Source organism: Dendrobium catenatum, unplaced genomic scaffold (assembly GCF_001605985.2).
Source record: "Dendrobium catenatum unplaced genomic scaffold, ASM160598v2 fragScaff_scaffold_1615, whole genome shotgun sequence".
Lineage (NCBI taxonomy): Eukaryota > Viridiplantae > Streptophyta > Magnoliopsida > Asparagales > Orchidaceae > Dendrobium > Dendrobium catenatum.
The window spans coordinates 680,419-701,343 of record NW_021320077.1 but is presented as its reverse complement, the minus strand read 5'-3'; the positions used below and the strand labels follow the sequence as shown (position 1 = coordinate 701,343).

The 20,925-nt window shown below is 38.2% G+C and overlaps 1 protein-coding gene across 2 annotated transcripts in view; it reads left to right on the top strand.

The window, feature by feature from the left end:
- The window catches only part of LOC110094851, a 48,851-nt gene extending 34,097 nt beyond the window's left edge, over positions 1-14,754 (top strand). For both annotated transcript variants that reach the window (XM_020820186.2, XM_028701003.1), the window contains one exon: positions 13,876-14,754. In XM_020820186.2, the coding sequence (XP_020675845.1) occupies positions 13,876-14,306 (431 nt within the window). In that variant the 3' untranslated portion in view covers positions 14,307-14,754. The remainder of the gene's footprint in view (positions 1-13,875) is intronic.
- The last annotated feature ends 6,171 nt before the right edge of the window (positions 14,755-20,925 follow it).

Here is a 20,925-nt window from a genome sequence, read left to right as displayed (position 1 = left end):
AAAATTTTTAGTTAATTAAATTTAATTTGTTAAATAAATAAATAAAAATAAAATAAAATAATAGTAATAATAATAAATGAATATCACTAAGTTTTCTATGTTATATGTCTCTATCCTAAAGTGTACATGCATCCTAAGTCTAAGTTTTCTAAGACCCGATCCTTAATTTTTGTCCTTAAATGTTACTAATATTATATAGGTGAAAATCTTTGTTATTACTAACCCTTAAGACTTTGCGCGTGTGTAAAAAAAGTTTGGGGATCTAAAATAAAATAAAAAGTAAACCTAACAAAATTGAAGTTACTACAAGGACCTAAAAGGGAAAGGTTCGCGCACACCACATCAAGAGGCCCCTAAAGGTTTTCTAAGTTTTAGAATACTCACAGTCACCGGGGGCTATGACCCGATGGTTCCGCCCGTAGCACCTCTATCCGGTTGGATAAAGGCGACTGACGTCATTAGCACCTTGTCCTTTTGTTCCCTCAACCGGTATCTTTCCTCGTAGCATGTCAATAAAGAGAAGAAAACAGGGAAAACAGTGATTAGAAAATATATTTAATAATTAAAAATAAAATAATTGAAATTTACTGAAAATAAAGTGTGGACCTCCGAAGGAGCACCGCTCGCGGGGGTTCGAATGCAGAGAGTATGGCCGCACTATCCCGTAGGACAAACCCGTAGCACCTCTACCCAGCTGGATAGAGGCGACTGACGTCATTAGCTCATTGTCCTTTTGTTCCCTCGACCCGTACCATTCATCGCAGTTCATGCAAATAAGCAGGAAAAATAGGGATTAGAAACACTTTTAATAAATAATAATAAAATAATTGAAATTTACTGAAAATAAAGACGTACCTTTCTTCGGGCTTGGACACTGGCTTTGTGCTTGTTTTCTGAAACTTTTACTTTTGGAAGTATACTTTGTATCTTCCCAACGTTTACTTACATTTTCCAAACTTCCACAATTTTTATAAAACAAACATTTTACCCCTCATATTTATACATTCCTTCTATCCCAAAATTATACTCTACGATTTTCTTTATCAAAATACTTTTAAACATTTTTATATCCAATGCACCTTTCAATATACATTAATTTCACCTTTCAAGTTCATACACTTTCTTCTTCAATACACGCTTCGTATACTTCCTAACACACCCCACACTTTACTTTTCACATACACAATTTCCATCATTCCAAAACACTTAATTTCACAAAACAAACACTTTTCATCTCACACTTGCATAGTTCATCCTTCCTAAAATCACACTCTACACTTTCTTTTCAGAACATTTCAATATTCGATGCACCTTTCAACACATTTTACTTCCCAATACATTCCACTTTTCAGAATTACTCTTATACTTTTCAGAATATACACTTTTCTTCATAATGTCAAAATCATCACTTTTCATAAGACACACACTTAACTTTTCTATATACCTCTCTCCAACACAAACCACTTTCACTTTTTAACATAAGTTTTCACTTTTCAAATCATCCACAAATTCCACTTTCAACCCAAATGAATCTCAATCTTTCAAAATCCAAACATTTTATAACACACATTTTTCAAATATCTCATTACTCAAACACACATATGCCTTCCAAAAAACACACTTTTCAAAAACACACACTTTTCTACTTTTCCAAAATTCATACAATTCTCACCTTTTCAAAGTTCACATTTATACTTTTAAAAAAAAAAAAACACTTTTTCATTTTTTACACATTTCTCTTCACTATTCATATACTTTTCACTTTCATTTCACTTTAAAAAATAAAATTTGATGCAATTATAACATACATTTTACCCTTCCAAACTCACATTTTTCAAAGTTCGAATCTTTCATATACACTCACTTTTCACTTCAAAATTTCACTATTCCACCTATACATTTTCTAACATACACTTCTCAAAATATTTCATCTCCCAAAGCAATGCATCTTCTCATCTCTAATAGATATTTTTCGATCAAAGAAACCTTTCCAAACATATACTACAATTGCTATAACTAAATGAACTAGTCAAATTTTTTTATCTCAAATATCCTCTTTTGAATGAAAAGAAAAGAAAAAAAAATAAATTCTAATCAAATTCTCTTATATTTTTCCTTCAAAACAAATTTTAAGAAATGCATTTAGTTTTCATCTAATGGTAATGAGAGATAAACATGCATTCCAATCTAATAGCTCATATATTGAAGAATCATTAAAAATCCCAGCAGAATCCGGTTAAACAATCATAAGAAAATTATTCTCTTTACAATAAGAAAAAGTAAGACAAAGAAATATTTCTCTATTTTCAACTTTGCATACTTCCTTTTCCTTCCAAAAATGATAGCAATAAATTTTCATATATCATTTCTATCATCAAAATCTGTTAAACTGAAGAGAAAAAGGAAAAAAAAAAAGATGAGGACGTAGAAGATATACCGAAGATTATGAAGATTGTTGGCGGCTAGAGTAAGGGAAAACAGATCGGGCTCCTTGGGGTGGAATGGACCGGCTTCTGTCTGGTCCAAATCTCAGCAGAAGTGAAAGAGAGAGGAAGGAAACGAAGACCTAAGGCTTCTTGTGAACAAAAGGGGCGACGTCATGGGGTTTCTCACACGAAAATGCAGATCGAGAGGTTGTGCGAACTGGGATTTGGGGGTCGGCCTTGGAGTTTTGTTTGGGCTTCTTACGTGATCCAGAGAGATATTGTGAGGGAGCAATTTTTTAGAGATGAGGCTCGGTTTTGCCGGCCTGAGAAGAGATGAGAGCAGTGGGGGTTTCGGTCGGCTGGGACAAGTGTGCGAGAGTGAGGGACGGCTGGAGATTTGGTTTCGCCTTGGTTCGTCGCCAGAGAGAGAGAGTTGATCGAGTAGGCTTCTTGCGAATACAGGGAGGAGAGTCGGTACTGGGTGGTTTCACGAACTGGAGCGATGGGATTGAGAGGGAGTTCGGGATTGTAGAGAGGAGCGAATGGATCAATGCCGAACTGCCTTGGGGCTTCTCACGCGAACTGGAGGAGGCCGACTGGATCGTTTTGCAAACTGTAGGGAGAGGGGAGTTGGGGTTCAGTTTTGTAAACTGCTGAGAAGTTGTATGAATGAAAGCCTGGGAAGGGAGCGGTTTTCGAAATGAGATGGAAAAAGGGATTGTGGTGGTGGTTGGGTTTGAGTCGGCTGATTAAATTTGAAATCATTTCTTAATTCAAAAATCAGCGGTTAAGATTAATCTAATCTTTAACGAGGGATTGATTTAAAATAATTTTATTTAATTATTTTAATTATGATTATAATTGATTTGATTAAATTAAATCCATTTAATATCAAGTTTAATTTATATTGATTTTGAATTAGGTCGAGTTATCAAATCGAGTCGATTTGGGTAAATCAAAGCTACCTACGTTAAAAATTGAATTTGGTTTGAGTCTATTTAGCCTCATATTGGGTAGATTTATCTCAAAGAGTTCCGATTAATATTGATTTAATCAAAATTAGGTTCGATTATTATTGAATTTCATGAATTTATTCTTTATATCTTTATTAATTTTGATTGGCTTTGATTTGATTTGGGTTGAGTCAATGCTACATCTACAGGTATCCACCTAAGGGAGGTCCTACAGGTGATGTCTATTCTAGGCTACAAAGACCTAGGTGCTAGAATCGATTCTGGGAAAATTGACCTCGAATAATGAGGTCAACAAATGGTCTACTTAGTCAGAGGTGGTAGTCGACCCAACTTGACAGAAGGATCCTTGTTGGCAGCCATGGGTTGCTTCGTCCAAGGGGATTTTGTAGACGTGGGGTGAGTATTTATCTAAGGGGACAAATTTGAATCCACCTTAGCTAACAGAGGGCTTTGTGCCTTATCGATCATATCCTATTGATTCATATCTTAAGGATTTGATGCCACTAAAGAGCGTATTGGCTCTGGCTATAATCAGTATTTCGTGGTGCCATTTGGCGGCAAAATCACTCGGTTCAGAGGGCCCCAGGTCATAACCATTTATCCTATGGTGCCATTTGATGACAAAACCGATGGTTAGAGGGCACGTACCACATCCTTACTGGCAAGAGATTATTTGAGAATAGATCTTAGTGATATTTTCGACTAGGCATTAGCTCTATCTGAGCTGAAGTTATATTCAAATTTGTCCACCTCGATAAATTGTTGTAGAGGGTGAATGGATTTTGTTTTAAGTGATTTATGGTTGGATTTCAATTTTAAATACTTAGAATTTTTTGGATTTTTGGGATGACATTTTGAAATGATTAAATTAACCCATCCGGTTGAGATAAACATTCAACAAGACCATCATCGGGGTGACTTTGAGGTCACTTGAAGATATTTGAATTTTGTAGAAGAACTTTGTCAACTCTATCAAGTTGTTGACAGAGAATCGGGTTCGTAGGCTTTGTACATTTGTTTGTGAATTTTTTTGATTGAAGGCCTAATATGAATGTATTAAAAAAATATCCTGGTCGGCCTCGCGAATGTATATTTATTTAATGTTTCGAACCGCGTCGACTCATATCTACCTGCATAGAAGGATCGAGCTTGAATTTGGGTTTATTTACTGACCCGCGCATCATCCCTAGACGTCACGTGCGTTCCCACAACACGCTCGTCGGGGCCCATGTGGGTGTTTGGGGGCATTTTATAATTGTTTGTTGAACCTTTTCGACTCCTATTTGTCTTCTTAGGAGGATTGAGTTTAAACTTGTTGACTCGCGCAACATCCTTAGAAGTCACGTGTATACCTATAACACGCTCGCCGGGGCCCATGCGGGTTTTGTAATTATACTTACCCCTTGTGTACCTGTGTATACAAACTACGGTGCATATGAAGAAGTATTTTGAAATATTTGTGAACGCCTTCTGTCCGCTTGAAAGGACGTTGCAGATCCGATGGTATGTTGTAGCAGCTTCTGCCTTGAATTGTTTGCTGCCTTGTACATGTAAACTGTCGTGCACTACTTGTCTCTTTTTTGTTGATGGATTATAGTGCACTAACGAATCTTCTGCTTTGCATTTGTAGATGCTTGTAGATAGATTGTTGTATGCAAGAGGAGTTTCCCACTGTAACTCGTAAGCACTTGCATTTGACATAATCACTTTGTAGTTTGCTTGTGGACAATAGATTAGGTGTACCACAGGTCTCCTACAGTGGCTTGTAGGAGCTTGTATTTTTCGTACCCTTCTGTATTTTCTCGTGGGTGGTATGTAAGATGTGCGAACATTGTTCATTGAGGAACTTGCAAGTCTCAATAATTTTATCCAACTCAATATTCAGAACCTTGTTGAACTAAGATTCATTCACTTCATAATGATTTGATCCAGCTTTCTCTTCCCAGAACTCGTATAGGAATTAGTGGGTGACTCTTTAATTATGCCATCATCATCATTTTTTGTTGTTGGCTTAAATAAAGAATCAATCATTTCAACCTTGGATGACTGTGTTCTTACTGATACCTTAAGCAAAGCTTATTTTTATGTTTTGAGTGACTCGGCGAATACATTAATCATACTTTGCTCATATCCTCTGTAGGTTAAGCATGATGTAAGCAAATTATCAAACTTTCCACTCTTTCTGGGAACTCTCAAATTGCTAGCTTCAATAGATAAGTGTTGAATCATATCAGGAGTTCTATAACTTTTGCCACCAATAGAGATTCTGATAGTTTCTTAACTATTCGCTTGGCAACTAACTTTAATTTGCTACTGTCATGGTTCTCCCCCCATTTGCAAGTGCATGGTTGCTATGGGGCTGCAAACATATATCATCTTCTAAGCCTTCAAACATCAGCATTTTCTCTTCTTGTAGGGGATGGACATATATATTTGCCACAGTATTATTACCAATGATCTTGACAATTATCGTTGGCTTTCATACTCATCATGACTTGTAGAGATATTAGATCTCCAAGCTTTGCTTATTAGCTTTTCATTGTATGATCTTCTACTATCATCCATATGTGGTCAGTTGCACACATCATGAATCTTCCATTCTTGAAGGCGACTTCAAAAAATAGTCTGAGATAACTTGTTTTATCCTCTCTTGCTTACATGTCTCTTGAGTGCTTGTTCTTCATTCATCACAATTCCCACATCTATCACAATCATTTCGAATCAACGAATTGCATGATTGGGATGAACATTGATTCATCAATTGTTGTCATCTATATGCAAGTTTTATTGTCCATCAAAGACATTCTATGAAATCATGTGGTATTCTCTATAACTTTCGTATCGCTTGTAAGAAATTTGTGTTTGCAGCTTCATTGTCAACCGCAAGTCATTGTTTACTTACATGAGATTTGAATGACTCAAATCTTTCTTAATTAGGATTTGCATTCAAATTAAAGTGACAACTCCTTATCATTCCTTGGGAGTTTTGATGTCACTATTCAAATCAAGCTCTTATTCCTCATCATTTTTTTATCCAAGCTCAAATTATGTTAATGTTCAAGCTTACTGGTTCAAGTTCAAGTTTGAGTCAAGTTCTTTGTTTTGTTGCTCAAGTCTAGTGCATGCTCGAGTTCCTTGTGTTCTTCTTGAGTTCAAAATCAATTCAAGTTCAAGTTCCACTGTTCAGTTCAAGTGCAGTTCAGCTTGAGTCCAACTCAAGTCTTACACAAGTCCTTTATATTAAATTCAAGTCCAAGTGCAGTCTTATGTTCACCCGAAATTTTGGCAGCCTCCTAGCATCTCTCCTATTTAGGGGAAACTACGAAAAATCGGACCTCCCGCCATGCTAGAGAAAAGTGTGTATGGTAGGTGTCCTTGGACACCGCGGTCGTGAAATCTTCAACCTCACCACACCAGAGAAAGGCGTGTATGGGTCTTTGATACCTGTTGGAAAAGAAAAACAGTTGTTTCCCCACAGGTACAGAGCCGCATACGGGTGCTTAAAAGTTGTCCCTACCACGCTACAAAAAGCGTGTATAGGGCCTACCCGGCTCGTCGTAGGTGTCGCACCGGGTTTCCTTCCCACCACGCTAGAGAAAAACTTGTATGGGTGGTTTGCCGTCTCGACACGAATGCCGAGGACGAGATTTGAGTTTAGAAATTTATACATTCGCGCAGGGGCGATGACGAAGGCAAGGAAAAAAATATATAAAACCTCCTTTTTTATCTCTTCTTTTTTATGCCGAGGACGAGATTTGAGTTTAGAAATTTATACATTCGCGCAGGGGCGATGACGAAGGCAAGGAAAAAAATATATAAAACCTCCTTTTTTATCTCTTCTTTTTTTTTGAATCTTTTCTTTCTTTTTTTATCTCTCACAAACACACACACATAAATATGTGTGTGTATATATATATATATATATATATATATATATAATAGCAATTAACACTAAAACAGAATAAAATTAATATATACCTAATCAATTAAGGGATGTCAGGTAAGGAGATTAAGTAAGCTAGAGGGATGGCTAGAGGCGAATCAGCTCAATGGAGCTTGGTTTAAACTAGGGATCAGGCTTATGAGTTGAGAGATCGGGCTAGCTTTGTGGATTCGGTCAGCTATTACAGAAGAGAGGGGTTTGGGTTCGACTATATGAGGTTGGGGCTAGAGTCGGGCTAGGGAAGATCGTGGGGTTCGATTGGGGAGAGTAGAGGAGAACGAAGGTCAGCCTAGATGAGGCGTGGGAGATATGGCATCGGCTCTAGGTAGAGGGCAGGAGGTTGTCACAGTGATAGGAGGTGGGTATGGTGAATTTGGTCGGAGCAGGCAAGGGGGATCAGACAGAAGAGCTCGGGTTGCTGCTTCTATCGTGGAAGTGTCGGCTTGAGGTAGTGCTTCGGAAGGCTTGCGATCGGGAGGGAGGAAGAGAAACCCGAAGCCCTTCGTTTTGTTCCTTTTTAACGATGAAAATGAGAGCGTGGGAAAAGATATATGCATGCTCTGTCCAAAACGACGCCGAATCGTAGAGGGATTGGACTGTAGCAGCGGGATCTTCGACAAGATTTCAGGATGGGCAGCCGGTTTATCGACAGAGGTATGCGTATATTTTATTTTATTATTATTTTCTTATTATACAGAGGTTAACAATAAGCATGCTGAATTTGGGGTCATTTGATCATACAATTATGTTTTAAGCTTCCAATTATGTTTTGTGCTCTTGTGCTCTTGATTTGGGCGCATTCAGGCTTGGATCGGACTATTTTTGGTGTCATTAGGTTTGTCTCGTCGAGATGTTCAGCTCGACTATAAATTTGTTGAAATTGGAGTTTCGATAGTTTTTAATTTAATTTTGAAAGTCTAGTCATGCGTATCAAAATGTGTTATTGAACTTGAGTATTTTTATTTTGATTTCTTTTGAAGTCTTTCCCCAACTTGTTCTAACATTCAAAGAAACAGCAAAAACATTTCCACAATCAATTCAATGAAAAACCCCTTCACTAGAAATACGATCCGTTCAGCCAAAACTAAAAGCTGCATCTAAACAAAGACCAACCTGGGGGACGCTTGCAGAAGAATTGTAGCCCAAGAGGGGCATTATCCTTCCGTGTAGTCAACCACAAATGCAGTATTTATCTAGCAAAACCATGAATTGGTGTGTCCCCTTAATATTGCTTCTGTAAATCTTACTGGTATTCTTGTGGGCTCCCGAAAATTCGGTCCGCCGGTCTCCCCGCGCGCACTGATTGTTTCTTTTTTCCTTGAGCGAGGGAGTTTTTCACCGAACTAAAGTTCCGAGGTACATTTGGAAGGCCAGATGGGTTTGTAGATAAACACTCCCCAAAGATTTCGCCTCATTTTGCGAGAGACACTTTATACTGAAGTTTTGGTTTCTATACGGCGCAAGCCCACTATAGTTAAATTACCCCTCCCGATAGAGGAGAATTTCGATAAGGATAGTCGTCACATCAGATAAGAGAAAACGTGGTATCTGGCAATACTAGCTAGAGCATCAGATTTGGATTGGAAATTGTGTATGAATTTGGGCTATGTTGGAAAGTTTGGAAATTTTGGAATCATTGGAAACTTGATATTATGTAACAATAGAAACTTCACCATCCTTGCACTTAAAGCGGATGGTGGGGGAATGGATGATAGACCCGATCAAGATTCCATGGTTCCGTCGTCCCGGGCCATCGTGGTCCCTGGTTTACTAGTCAGAGGAGGTAGTTGACCCAACCTGACAGAAGGATCCTTGTCGGCAGCCATGGGTTGCTTCGTCCAAGGAGACCTTGTAGACTTGGGATGAATATTTGTCTAAGGGACAAATTTGAATCCACCTTAGCTTATAGAGGGCTTTGTGTCATGTCAATTATATCCTATTGATTCATATCTCAAGGATTTGATGCCATTAAGGAGTGTATTAGCGCTGGCCATAACCGATATTTCGTGATGCCATTTGGCGGCAAAACCACTTAGTTCAGAGGGCCCCGGGTCGTCATAACCGTTAACCTGCAGTGCCATTTGGCGGCAAAACTGCCGGTTAGAGGACACTTACCATGTCCTTACTGACAGGAGATTGTTTGAGAATGGATCCTAGTGATATTTTTGACCAGGCATTAGCTCTTTGCGAGCTGAAGTATTTTTCAATTTGTCCACCCCGCCAAATTGTTGCGGAGGGTGGATGAGTTTTGCTTTAAGTGTTGATGGATAGATTTCAGATTTTAAATATTTTTGGAATTTTGGGATTTCTGAAATTTTGGATTTTGTGGATTTTCGTGGCATTTTGAGTAAAGCTTTGAAGATATTTGAAAGCATTTGAATCACCCCTTCGGTTGAGATTTGCATTCAACACGGCCATCATTGGGGTGTTAGGGGTTATTTCCATTTAATGCTTGAACCTTGTCGACTCTATCTGGCTGTCGACAGAGGATCGGGTTTCGTAGGCTTTATGCCTTTGAGAGTGAATTCTCTTTGTTATAGGCCTTGAAGGCCTAATATAAATGTATTAAGACAAATTTGACGGCCGCTACAACCGTATATTTGTTTGTTGGTTCGAACCCTGTCGACTTCTATTGACCCGTATAGAAGGATAGGTTTCGAACTTGAATTCACTTGTCAACCTGCGCAGCATCCCTAGACGTCACGTGTGTACCAATAACACGCTCGCCGGAGCCAATGCGGGTTTGGGGGCATTTTATAATTAAATCCTGTCGACTCCTTTTTACATGCTAGACGTCACGTGTGTACTAATAACACGCTCGCTGGGGCCCATGCGGGTTTCATGATTGCTTTTACCCCTTTTAGTGTACCTATGTGTATACAAACTACAGTGCACGTGTAGGGGTATTTTGAAATAATTGTAGACGCCTTCTGTCTGCTTGTACGGAGGTTGCAAATCCGGTGGCGTATTGTAGCAGCTTCTGGATCAGTGGTTTGCTGCTTCTACAGGTAGACTATCGTGCACTACTCCTCGCTTTCTGCAGGTGGATCGTAGTGCACTAACGAGCTCCTGCTTTCGTTGTAGAAGCTCGTAGGAGCTTGTATTATTTATCCATTCTGCTGTGATTTTGGTCTTTACAATACGTCCATTACTGTCCGAGATAGATGTATTCATCTTTAGACTGAAGTTGACTACAGGATACTGCATTTACTGTAGTCTTTATGTATCTACACAGGGGTGGCACGTTGTACATACATCTATGTCAGTAGAGAGAGATTGTATGCACTGCAGATCTTTTATATTTTGCTTGTGAACACTGTATTTGTTACACAATGAGTCTTTTACGGTAGCTTGTAGATACTTGATTGTACACTGTAGTTCTTTCATGCTTATTCTCAAACTACATCTTATATAGCGAGCCTGTGTAGTGACATATAGGCATATGCATTTATCACTACACTTTCATATTTGTGTATGGATCATCTTAGCATTACAAATATTTCAGCTTCCTTGGGAATAGATTGTAGTTTGCATGATGAACTTGCACCTTTGATGATCTTTTGCAATTGATTGCATATGCCTTATAATTTTTGTCACTTGGAAAATTTATTTTGATTGTCTTGTGAGTGAATTATGCTTGTAAGAGTTCGGCATATCATCACATTCTCTACAACCATTGTTGATTGATTGTAGATGGTCATGTGAAATGTTACAAGTCTTCTACCATCTTTTGAGGATGACTTGTGATTTGTATAGATCTTCCTTTAACTTTGTCAATTGATACATGAAAGAAAGTTGTATTAATTCAAAGTTTTGAATAGAATTTATACTCCTTTAGTTTGATTTATTTATCATTCGAAGTCCGGGTCTGTGTAGCCAAATTGCAATCTCAAGTTCATTGGATGCTTAAATCAAGTTCCCTGCTGTTTTGTAGAGTCCATGCTTGAGTTTAATATAAGTTCAATCAAGTTTACTTGGGTCCATGTCTTGTTCAAGTTTGATGTCCACAAGTTTTGAATTCAATGTCAAAATTCACCTTGGAAGTTCAAGTCCCAAATGCTTGCAAAATCAAGTTCATTTGTTGATTTTGATTTTTGGCCGCATTTTGATTTTATTTCACTTGGTTTTGTAATTCATTAATCTTTTGAATTTTAGTCCAGATTCAAGTCCACAGTTCACGTTCTTTTGAGCTCAAACAGGTCCGAGTATAGTATGTTTTCACCCGAAATTTCAGCAGCCTCCCGGCGTCTCCCCCATTTAGGGGAAAACTATGGAAAACTGGGCCTCCTGCCACGCTAGAGAAAAGCGTGTACGGTAGGTGCCCTCTTTCGAGGACACCGCGGCCGTATAAAGTTTTTGTCCCCACCACACCAGAGAAAGGAGTGTATGGGTCTTCGGTACCTGTTGCAAAATAAAAACAGTTGTTTCCCCGCGAGCGGGTACTTATGAATATCCCAATCTCGTCGTATGTGTCGCACCAGGTTCCCATCCTAGAGAAAAGCGTGTATAGGCGGTTTGCCGGCTCGACACGCACGTCGAGAACAGGATTTTAGGTGATCACTCGCTTCGTTGAAAACACCGCGACGAACTTCCTCCTACCACGCTAGAGAAAAGCGTGTATAGGTGTTCGTTTGGTCGTGTTGCAAGCATCGAAAGCGGGATCTCGGAGTTTTAGAGTTTAGAAAGGTTATACTTACGCGGGGTCGTCGGTGCGGATCGAGGGAGAAAGAGAGCACTTGTATGTGCTTTATCAATTATAATTAATTATAAGTTATTATAATTAATTATAAATAATTAATTTTGATTAATCTTAATTTTAAAAAAATATATAATAATTAGTCATAATTAATTAATATTAACTTCAATTAAAGTTAATCATAATTAATTAAAATTAATTATAATTAATTACTTAAAATTACTACTGGATTCGGCCGAAGATCGCACGTGAAAGGGAGATAGTTACCTTCAAGCTTCAAGCCAGCGAGCTCCTGTTCTTGTCTCCGCTCGAAATGTCGTAACTTCCGATCCGAACAGGAAGGAGGGAGGCGGAGTCGGCTGGAGCAAGGAAGGATTGACTGTTGGGTGAGTTCGGACAGAGGAGCGGGTTCGGCCGGAGCTCAGGGAGATTCCGTCGGGGTTGATTCGCAGAGAAACGAGGAAGGAGAAGGCCTCTCTTCCTCTCTCTCTCTCTCTCTCTCTCTCTCTCTCTCTCTCTCTCTCTCTCGGCTTCTCTGGACTGAAGGAATCGGGAGATGGAGGCGTCGGGTTGGAGCGGGAGAGGAAGCAGAGGTTTCGTGTGGAGGTTTGTGGGAGAAGAGCAGAGAGCCGAAGCTCTCATTTGGGTTGCTATTTATCGACTCTTGGCGAGGTGCGATCGAGACAGTTTCACGGGATTTACGGGATCTGATCGCAAACGACGCCGAACAAGTACAAAACTGCGGGATTTCTGTATGAGTTCGGCGGGATTTCAGTGGAAAATCGGGATGGGCAGCCGGCTTCACAGGTATGATGTGGATTTTCTCTATTTTTTTTATTCTGTCTTTGAGTTCAACATATTTCCACCCTGGTTGCTCAGCATAATACATCTTGTATGACAAAATTTGTGTTATCGGACTCAAACATTAAAGCTAATCCCCTATGCATCTGCCTCCTAACGTGGTGAAATCTTTATGAATATTTAATAATGAACTAGGAGAGGAGCTTACCAAACCATCATGATTTTCTTCCAGACTGTATATCTCTGTAGTTCTGGTTATGGAGGGTAATATTAAAGCCCACTTAATGCAGCACATTTACTAATTCATCTGCAAAACAGAAGACCATTAGTTTTCCACAACTCATGGGTATAGTAGGATAATAGACCTACAATTATTTGATTATTCGTTGGTACACATGTACAACATTTTGGAAGAAGTTGGGAACTGCTTAGTGAAATTATTTTATATTTCCATCAAATTACAAATATTAGTAAAAGTGGGTGGGGTTTATATTTGTATGACTTGTACACCACAATGGTATTCCCATAAAAGCCCTACATGGGTCTTGGTTGGGTACCCACACCCACCCAGTGTCTTTTGGGATGCCGTACCCATCCGTACCCATCCATACCCACCCATTTTTCGCGCTTTTTGAATGCAGTCCGACACGGATTGATGGCCTGGAGGCTTGTTACCCTTTTGCTTTGACTGCAAACTTTCAAGCTGCATATCAAAATTTATCGTGGTTGTAGCGCAGTTCAAGGTTGCACACTGTGTAGTGAGGATTGTGGTAATATACGGTATTAAGTGATTAGCAATGTAAATTGTTGTATCTCCCGATGGTGAGCACCCACCCATACCCACTTATGAGGCCATCCCGTACCTACCTATGGATATGGGTGGGTGTGGGTATGGGTATCCAATGCAGGACGCTGATTCCCGTATATTGAGCAATATTTTGTTTTGTTTTGAGTTATCAAAATCATTTTTTTGTGATTAATTTTTCAATTTGATAATGAAATGCACTGTTGTTTGGCTAACACTGCCTCTTACAGAATATTCAGGTATAATAATTGAACGGCCAAGAGGACATATGTCAAGAAGCTTGACATTGGAAGAAGCAACGGACACCATACTGTTCTGCAGTTCTATTATTCATGACCTGGCCTACCAAGCTGCCACAATTGGGATAGAAAAGGAATTGAACTTGCTACTTGAGGCTCAGGCTTCTGATCCTTACTTGACAAACCCAGCAAAGCCCATCACTGGACTAAGAGAACCTTGGAAAGTAACTTATAACCAAACGCGAAGATCTCATAAGTTCAAACGAAAGAGAATGGAATCTCAGACCAAGTATCCTCATAAAGAAGCTGAGAATGATGTGAATGCTCATGAACTCTCTACTTCAAGTATTGAAACGCCTGGTAAGGCTGACACTGGTAGGCCTCCTAAATTAGAATCCAAGTGCAATTGCACTGTGATGTAGAAGTATTTCGGAGAAATCTTCATGATATATATATACTCCAGCGATTGGAACAGTGTTGTCCTTGTTCGTTTCTTTGATTTTGAAACATGGTCAGCACATGCGCCAGCATTCCCAATTTGTTTTGTAAGAAAGCTACTCCCAATCTTTGTAGTAGTGCTTGTAAAATTAGAAAGGAGAAACCAAGAAGCTATATGATGTGGCTCCTGCTTTGGTTTCTCCCCCCACCATTTTTTTTTGTTGATGGTTTCCTCTTGCTGCTTTGTAGTAAGTTGTGCTACTTGGCTTCAGTGGAGGAAAAAAAAAAAAAGGCCGCGACTTGAGCCCTTATTTTGTAAATGACCTTTATTATTTGTTCCGAGCCTATGCTAAAATTATTATTTGAATGATCTTGGTGATTAAGGTCCCTTTTGATAACTGGCATTTATTTACATAAAGTGGTTTTCTTTCATCTTTTGTCTTCTAAAAGGTGTAAAATATTCTTGTGTTAGTGAGACTAGTATAAGTTATTTCTATGGAAAAGTAGTGATATTAATTATATGGACAAAAGATGCACATACTAATAATCTACTGCTATTGTTTTGCCTATTCAATAATGGACTCTTTCTTTTAATCTTTTATTGAGTTGATTGATTCTTATTCATTACATAGCTGTTCATTCTACAAGTTCATCTGTAATTATAAAGAATGGAAGTGTTTCATAGCTTGTTTGTTCTTTCGTTAATATGGGTCATAAATATTTTTCTACATTGTCTTCATTATTGGCTTCAAGCGATTGTATATCATGTATTTGGTAATGAAGTTTAAAGTGCGTTTAATGATTTTGATAAGTGAATGTTTGTAAAATTATGTCACGATGATCTTTAACGTTTTTATATGTGCATTGATACGTGATTTGACGATCAAATGTTGAATTGTATCAGTCCAGAGGATGAAAAATGATCATAAATTTTCTTAATATGAGAATTAATGGATGGTAGAGAAAATAAATCTATTGGAGGTTCTTTTTAGTGACATTGAGATATAAGTCTCTTATTGTTAACCTTTTTTTTTGTACAAGATTAACAAAGCATTGGTTCTCACAAACAGAACTTCTGCTCCTTGCTAAATTGACATTGGCCTAGTTCTAACATTAGGACTATTTTCCTTGATAAGTAGTCATAAATTCAATTATGCTGTAATAGGTCTCCAAATTTTATTTTCTTAAACCGTTTGAAGTTGCTTAGTGAATCTACTTAATGGTCTACACGAGCTTAGGTTCATATTCTAATGGATCAAAATCCATTAGGAAGAAATTCTTCTAAAGTTGGTTAGACCTCAATATTGTTCAGGGTGAATTTAAATTTATTCTAAGAACCCATCCCTTAGGTTTAAGTTCTAGTCAACTTAAACCAGGGCAATCATTTAAATAGGCTCAGTTTAGAGCTCCAGGTCTTTTGTTATCTTAAGACAATACCTCTAATAGTCTAGACATCTAAGTCTTAGTGTCCTATTAGCATTGGTGTTGCAAATTCGGACATAGATGTTGTGATTTTGATGATAATAAATATTATTGGGTTATCTCTATGTCATCTCCTACTATTTTTATTATTGGATATTTTTTCTTGTGCAGTAGCATATCAGGCCCGACATACACAGCACAAAGTAATCAACTCAAGGCTTGGTAAAATAGGTTTAAGGTTCTTTAAGAGTCTTTTTTACATTTATTTAATTCTACTTTTCTTGAGTTAAAATATTTTATTTGGTAGATGCTAAATTTGGTGACTATGCCTCACATATGAAGGTACTAGTGAGGTCAAATGATCTAGGTTAAATATTTTGTTGCATAACTATGAACTATTTCACACGAAACTTAATAAGACAGTTTATGATATGTACAATAGATTCACTCAGATAGTGACATCCCTGCATGTTCTATGTCGAGAACTATCCAATTATGAAAACATTAACAAAATCCTATGTTATCTACCTAGTGTGTATAATGCAAAAGTTATTGCAATATATGAATCTAAAGCTCCAAATGTGTATTCCATTAATTACTTAACTGGCTCATTCATTGCTTATGAGCAAGTCGTGAGTCAAAGTTACTTGATGCAGGTGACAGGAGAGGAGAAAGTTATGGATTTAAAAGCCAATGACTTGGACACTAATTGCTCTATAGCTGAGGAGGGTGATGACATTACACTGCTAACTCGATAGTTCAAAAGCTTTCTGAAAAGAAAGCAGAAGCGCCATCAATAATGAGTAAAGGTAAAAGTAGTAAAAAAATTTAAAGCTTCATTTGTTACAATCTGTTTTGAATACATGAAGCCAGGGCATGTGAGATCTGATTGTCCTAACCTAAAAAACTCACCATAGTAAGGAGAAGGGTGATGGAAAGGCAAAATTTAGGAAACAAAAGAATATGACACATAAGGCTTTTTAGGCTGACATTGCCTCAAAATCATAAAAATAGGAAGCAGAGGAGGAGGCAACTAATCTATCTCATGGCTAATTATAATCTTGATCAGTCTAATCAAGATGAGGTATGTTATCTATCCTATGATGAATTTTATTATTATTTTTTAAAAAATCATGATTCATATAAGAAGTTAAATTAAATGTATACGACTTTAAACTCTAATTTTTCTACTTTACAAAAGGAGCATAATTCAAAGGATTGAACATTCTACATTTGATAAAGAGCTCATGTCTTTACTCAATGAGTTTGATGCATTTAATAAGAAGCATGTTGACTTAACTAATGCATATGGTTCCTTAAAGTTTGACCATATTGAGTTAAACAATGCAATAAATAGATTAAGTATAGTTATAGATAATTTAGAAACCAATAGGAATGACATTTTATTAGAATTGGCATTTGAGAAAAGTATAATTAATGCTTTAAAGATAAGGTTAAAAGGATTGCAATAAGACACTTATAGGCCTATGCACACATAGCCACAACTTTGGACACAACATGCATTAAATATCCCTAGGAAGAGGCATAACCCCCAATATATACTAGTTTGATCCTTGGGATTAGGTGTCATTCTTATGGCATGCTAGTTCACATAGCCCACACTTGCATAATACAATGTAGGACACATTTAGTGTGAAGGTATAAATCACTTGAGCCATAACATAACATCTATGCAAGTCATTCATCTATGCATAAGGTAGAATCTAAACTCACTTGGGTTCTCAAATCTATCCTGTGAATGACATTAGAGGAGTGCTCTCATAAAAAACCTACTGAGAGCATGTGGTACGTGGGAAGTAGATGCTTACGATACATGATCAAAGATATGAAGTGATTCATTTCGTTGGAGGCCGAGGCAAGAGGAAAATTTACACTTGGAGATGATAGCAGTAGGGAAGTGGTAGGCTAAGGTATGATTGAAAATTTTAAGAATTTTATTATTGAAAATATTTAACTAGTGGATGGTCTAAAACATAACTTGCTTAGTATCAGTTAATTGTGTGATAAAGAATTTGATATTAAATTTTTATCTACTATATGTTTAATGAATTTAAATGGATATATTGTTTTATAAGGTAAAAGAATTAATAATGTTAACATGCTTGACTTGAATTGTGTTGAATATACCAATTCTTTATGTTTGAAAGCTATTATTCATGAATCTTGGCTATGGCGTAGGATACTGTGCTATGCAAGCATGAAAACACTTAGAAAGATAACCCAAAAGGATCTAGTTAAAGACATATCCAATTTAGAATTCTATAAGAACCACCTTTGTGATGCCTGTCAACTAGAAAAATATTTATTTCATTCAATCAAAAACATCACCACCTGTAGACCTTTATAAATCCTTCACTTGAACTTGTTTGATCTGGTTAGTACTACTAGCTTAGGTGGAAAAACATATGAATATGTGATTGTTGATGATTATTCTAGATTTATCTAGGTTAAGTTTTTATCATGTAAGAATGAATCATTTAAGAAATTTAGGGCATTCTCCACATGGATTTAGAAGAAATTAGATTACGAAATTTCAACTATCCATATTGATCATGGTGAGAAATTTAAAAATGATAGATTTGAATCATTCTATAAGGAGCTAGAAATAGAACATATATTTTTTAGCTCCTAGAACTCCTCAGCAGAATAGGGTTGCTAAAATAAGAATAGAACTCTGACAGAAGCTACTAGAGCCATGCTAGTTGATTATTCACTTCCTAGATATTTTTGGGTTGATGTAGTGAATAATGCTTGCTATATTCTTAATAGGGTTAATTTCAGATCCAAACTCAATAATACACACTTTGAATTACTCAAAGATAAGACATCCAATCTCTCTCCCCTTCATGTTTTTTGCAATATGATGTTCATTCTGATAAATGGAAAATATCCCTTAGAAAAATTTGACCCTAAATATGATGGAGTTTTCCTTGGATATTCATATGTTAAGTAAAGTCTATTAAGTTTTTAGTAGGAGAACCATAGTAGTAAGGGAGACCATCGATTTAGTATTTGATGAATCTAATATATCTATTAAGCCTAGGTAAGAAGAAGAAGAAGAACTGGTATAAATAACCCAAGTAATAGAGTTTATTGTACTATAAAATAAAGGAGCCTCAGGGCCCTTTTCCTAGAGATTAGAGATATTCATCTAGTCATCCTAAGGTTATTATCTTAGGAGATCCATTTGTAGGAGCGTTGACGAATATTTTCGCATCGACTCGACCCCGATCGAGCCCAACAAAGCTCGATCACGCTCGATCAATTCAACTGATCATCATCGAGGAAAAATTACTTTAAATTGAGCCTTAATTTAATTAAATTAAATCAATTTTAATTTAATTAAAATCAAATCAATTTAAAACAAATCCCGTCGAGCGTCGTCGAGCTAAATTCGATGCATTTCGACACAATTCGGCGTTTATTCAAGGTTAATTTCGTAAAATTAATTTGATCGGACCCGCTCGGACCCAAATCGACCCAAATCGGTTTGAGTCGAGTTCAATTTGGGCTCAATTTCAACCCTAATTGATTGATTTAGGCTAAATAAAATAGTCAAATCTGAAATTGAAATCAACGGCTAAGATTTGCTTGATTTTCAAATTTTGCGGCCGTTAGTTACTCATCAAACTCGATTCCCGCGGGTGGCTATAGCAGAGAGATTGCGGAGTTCTCTTATCTCCTGCGGCAAAAGTCTCATTCTGCGGCGAATGCTCCAGTAGGGATGGGCGTCTCCGTCCCATAAGCAGCGGAAGATCAAAAGGAGAGCGGCATTAGGCTCCCTGTTGTTTTCCTTTCGTGCCCATCCTGACCCAGAGAGCAGAGACGAGAGGAAGAGTCCCGTCGAAGCCCTGTTCGGCGCCGAAACCCCTGTTCGCGCTCCCTCTCGCATGCGGAGCTCTCGTCCGACCCCGACGAGGCCTTCGACCGAACCTCCAGAGGGCATTTGGCTCTCCTGTTTCTCTTCATGCAGCCCGTCCCGACCTAGCGAAAGAGAGAGCGGGAGACAGGCGATTTCGGCACAAGGTTATCGCTCGACTCTCCCCCCTCCCTTGCGTGTGACACCTTCGGCTGAACCTCCAGGAGGTGTCGGCTATCTTCCTGCTGCCCGCCGTCCTCTTCCTAGCGAGCCAAAGCCGTAAATCTGTGGCTCTCCTAAGTGAAGAAGAAGTTGGAATTGAGGATTTGAGCTCTTCTTCTCATTCCAAGGAAGCAAATCAAAGGTTGAGACTCCCATTCACTTCCTTTCTCAAAGAATCAGTGAAGTTAGTGGCTTTTCTTCCTTCCTCTTTCAACCCCGATGACTTCGAGGCGACAAGGAAGGTGTTGGAGACTCCCAAACAGCAAAAGAAGGTTCCTAAACCTCCCAAACAGCAATTTGGGGCCTTCAAAGTGCCTTGGATAGCAGCGGTGAGTTCCGGAGTGGCTTGGACAGCGACTTTGGAGCTTGTATTGGAGCTTGGAGCGACTTTGGAGCTTGGAGCAGACCTTGGACAGCAGCTTGGTCAGGAATTAGGAGCGATAGAACAAACCGGGAGAGGTATACCTTTGAAACTTAGGCGAAACCTTAAGGCTCCCTAGAGCTTGTATTGGAGCTTGGAGCGACTTTGGAGCTTGGAGCGGACCTTGGACAGCAGCTTGGTTAGGAATTAGGAGCGATAGAACAAACCGGGAGAGGTATACCTTTGAAACTTAGGCGAAACCTTAAGGCTCCCTAACCAATGGCATGTGGTTGACGATTCAAAGCCTTAGGTCCCTAGAAACTTAATTTTTGGTCCCCCAAAACCTTCTTGTTGGCTGTCTACTTCGCAAAGGCTATGGAAATTTGGTGATTTCCATTAGTTGACTCTTATGTGAGGGTCTGGAGAGGATTTTGATGCGTATGGAGATGTTGGATTGGTATCCAACACCTTTCAAATTGTATGTTTTTTTGCATTCATGCATCTCTCCCATTACCTATGTTTGAACCATAGGTTAGGCCATTCTTTTTGACCTAGAAATCAAATGTTAGGGTGTAAACTTTTCTTTATAGTGTTGCATGCTAGGTTAGGCTCCTTAGGTCGACGCGCTACAACAAAATTGACATATGTTTAGGGTATGTTATGTTTGCTAAAGTTCAATGTTTAATAAATTTGATGGAAACTTGTAGTGGAGTTTTTG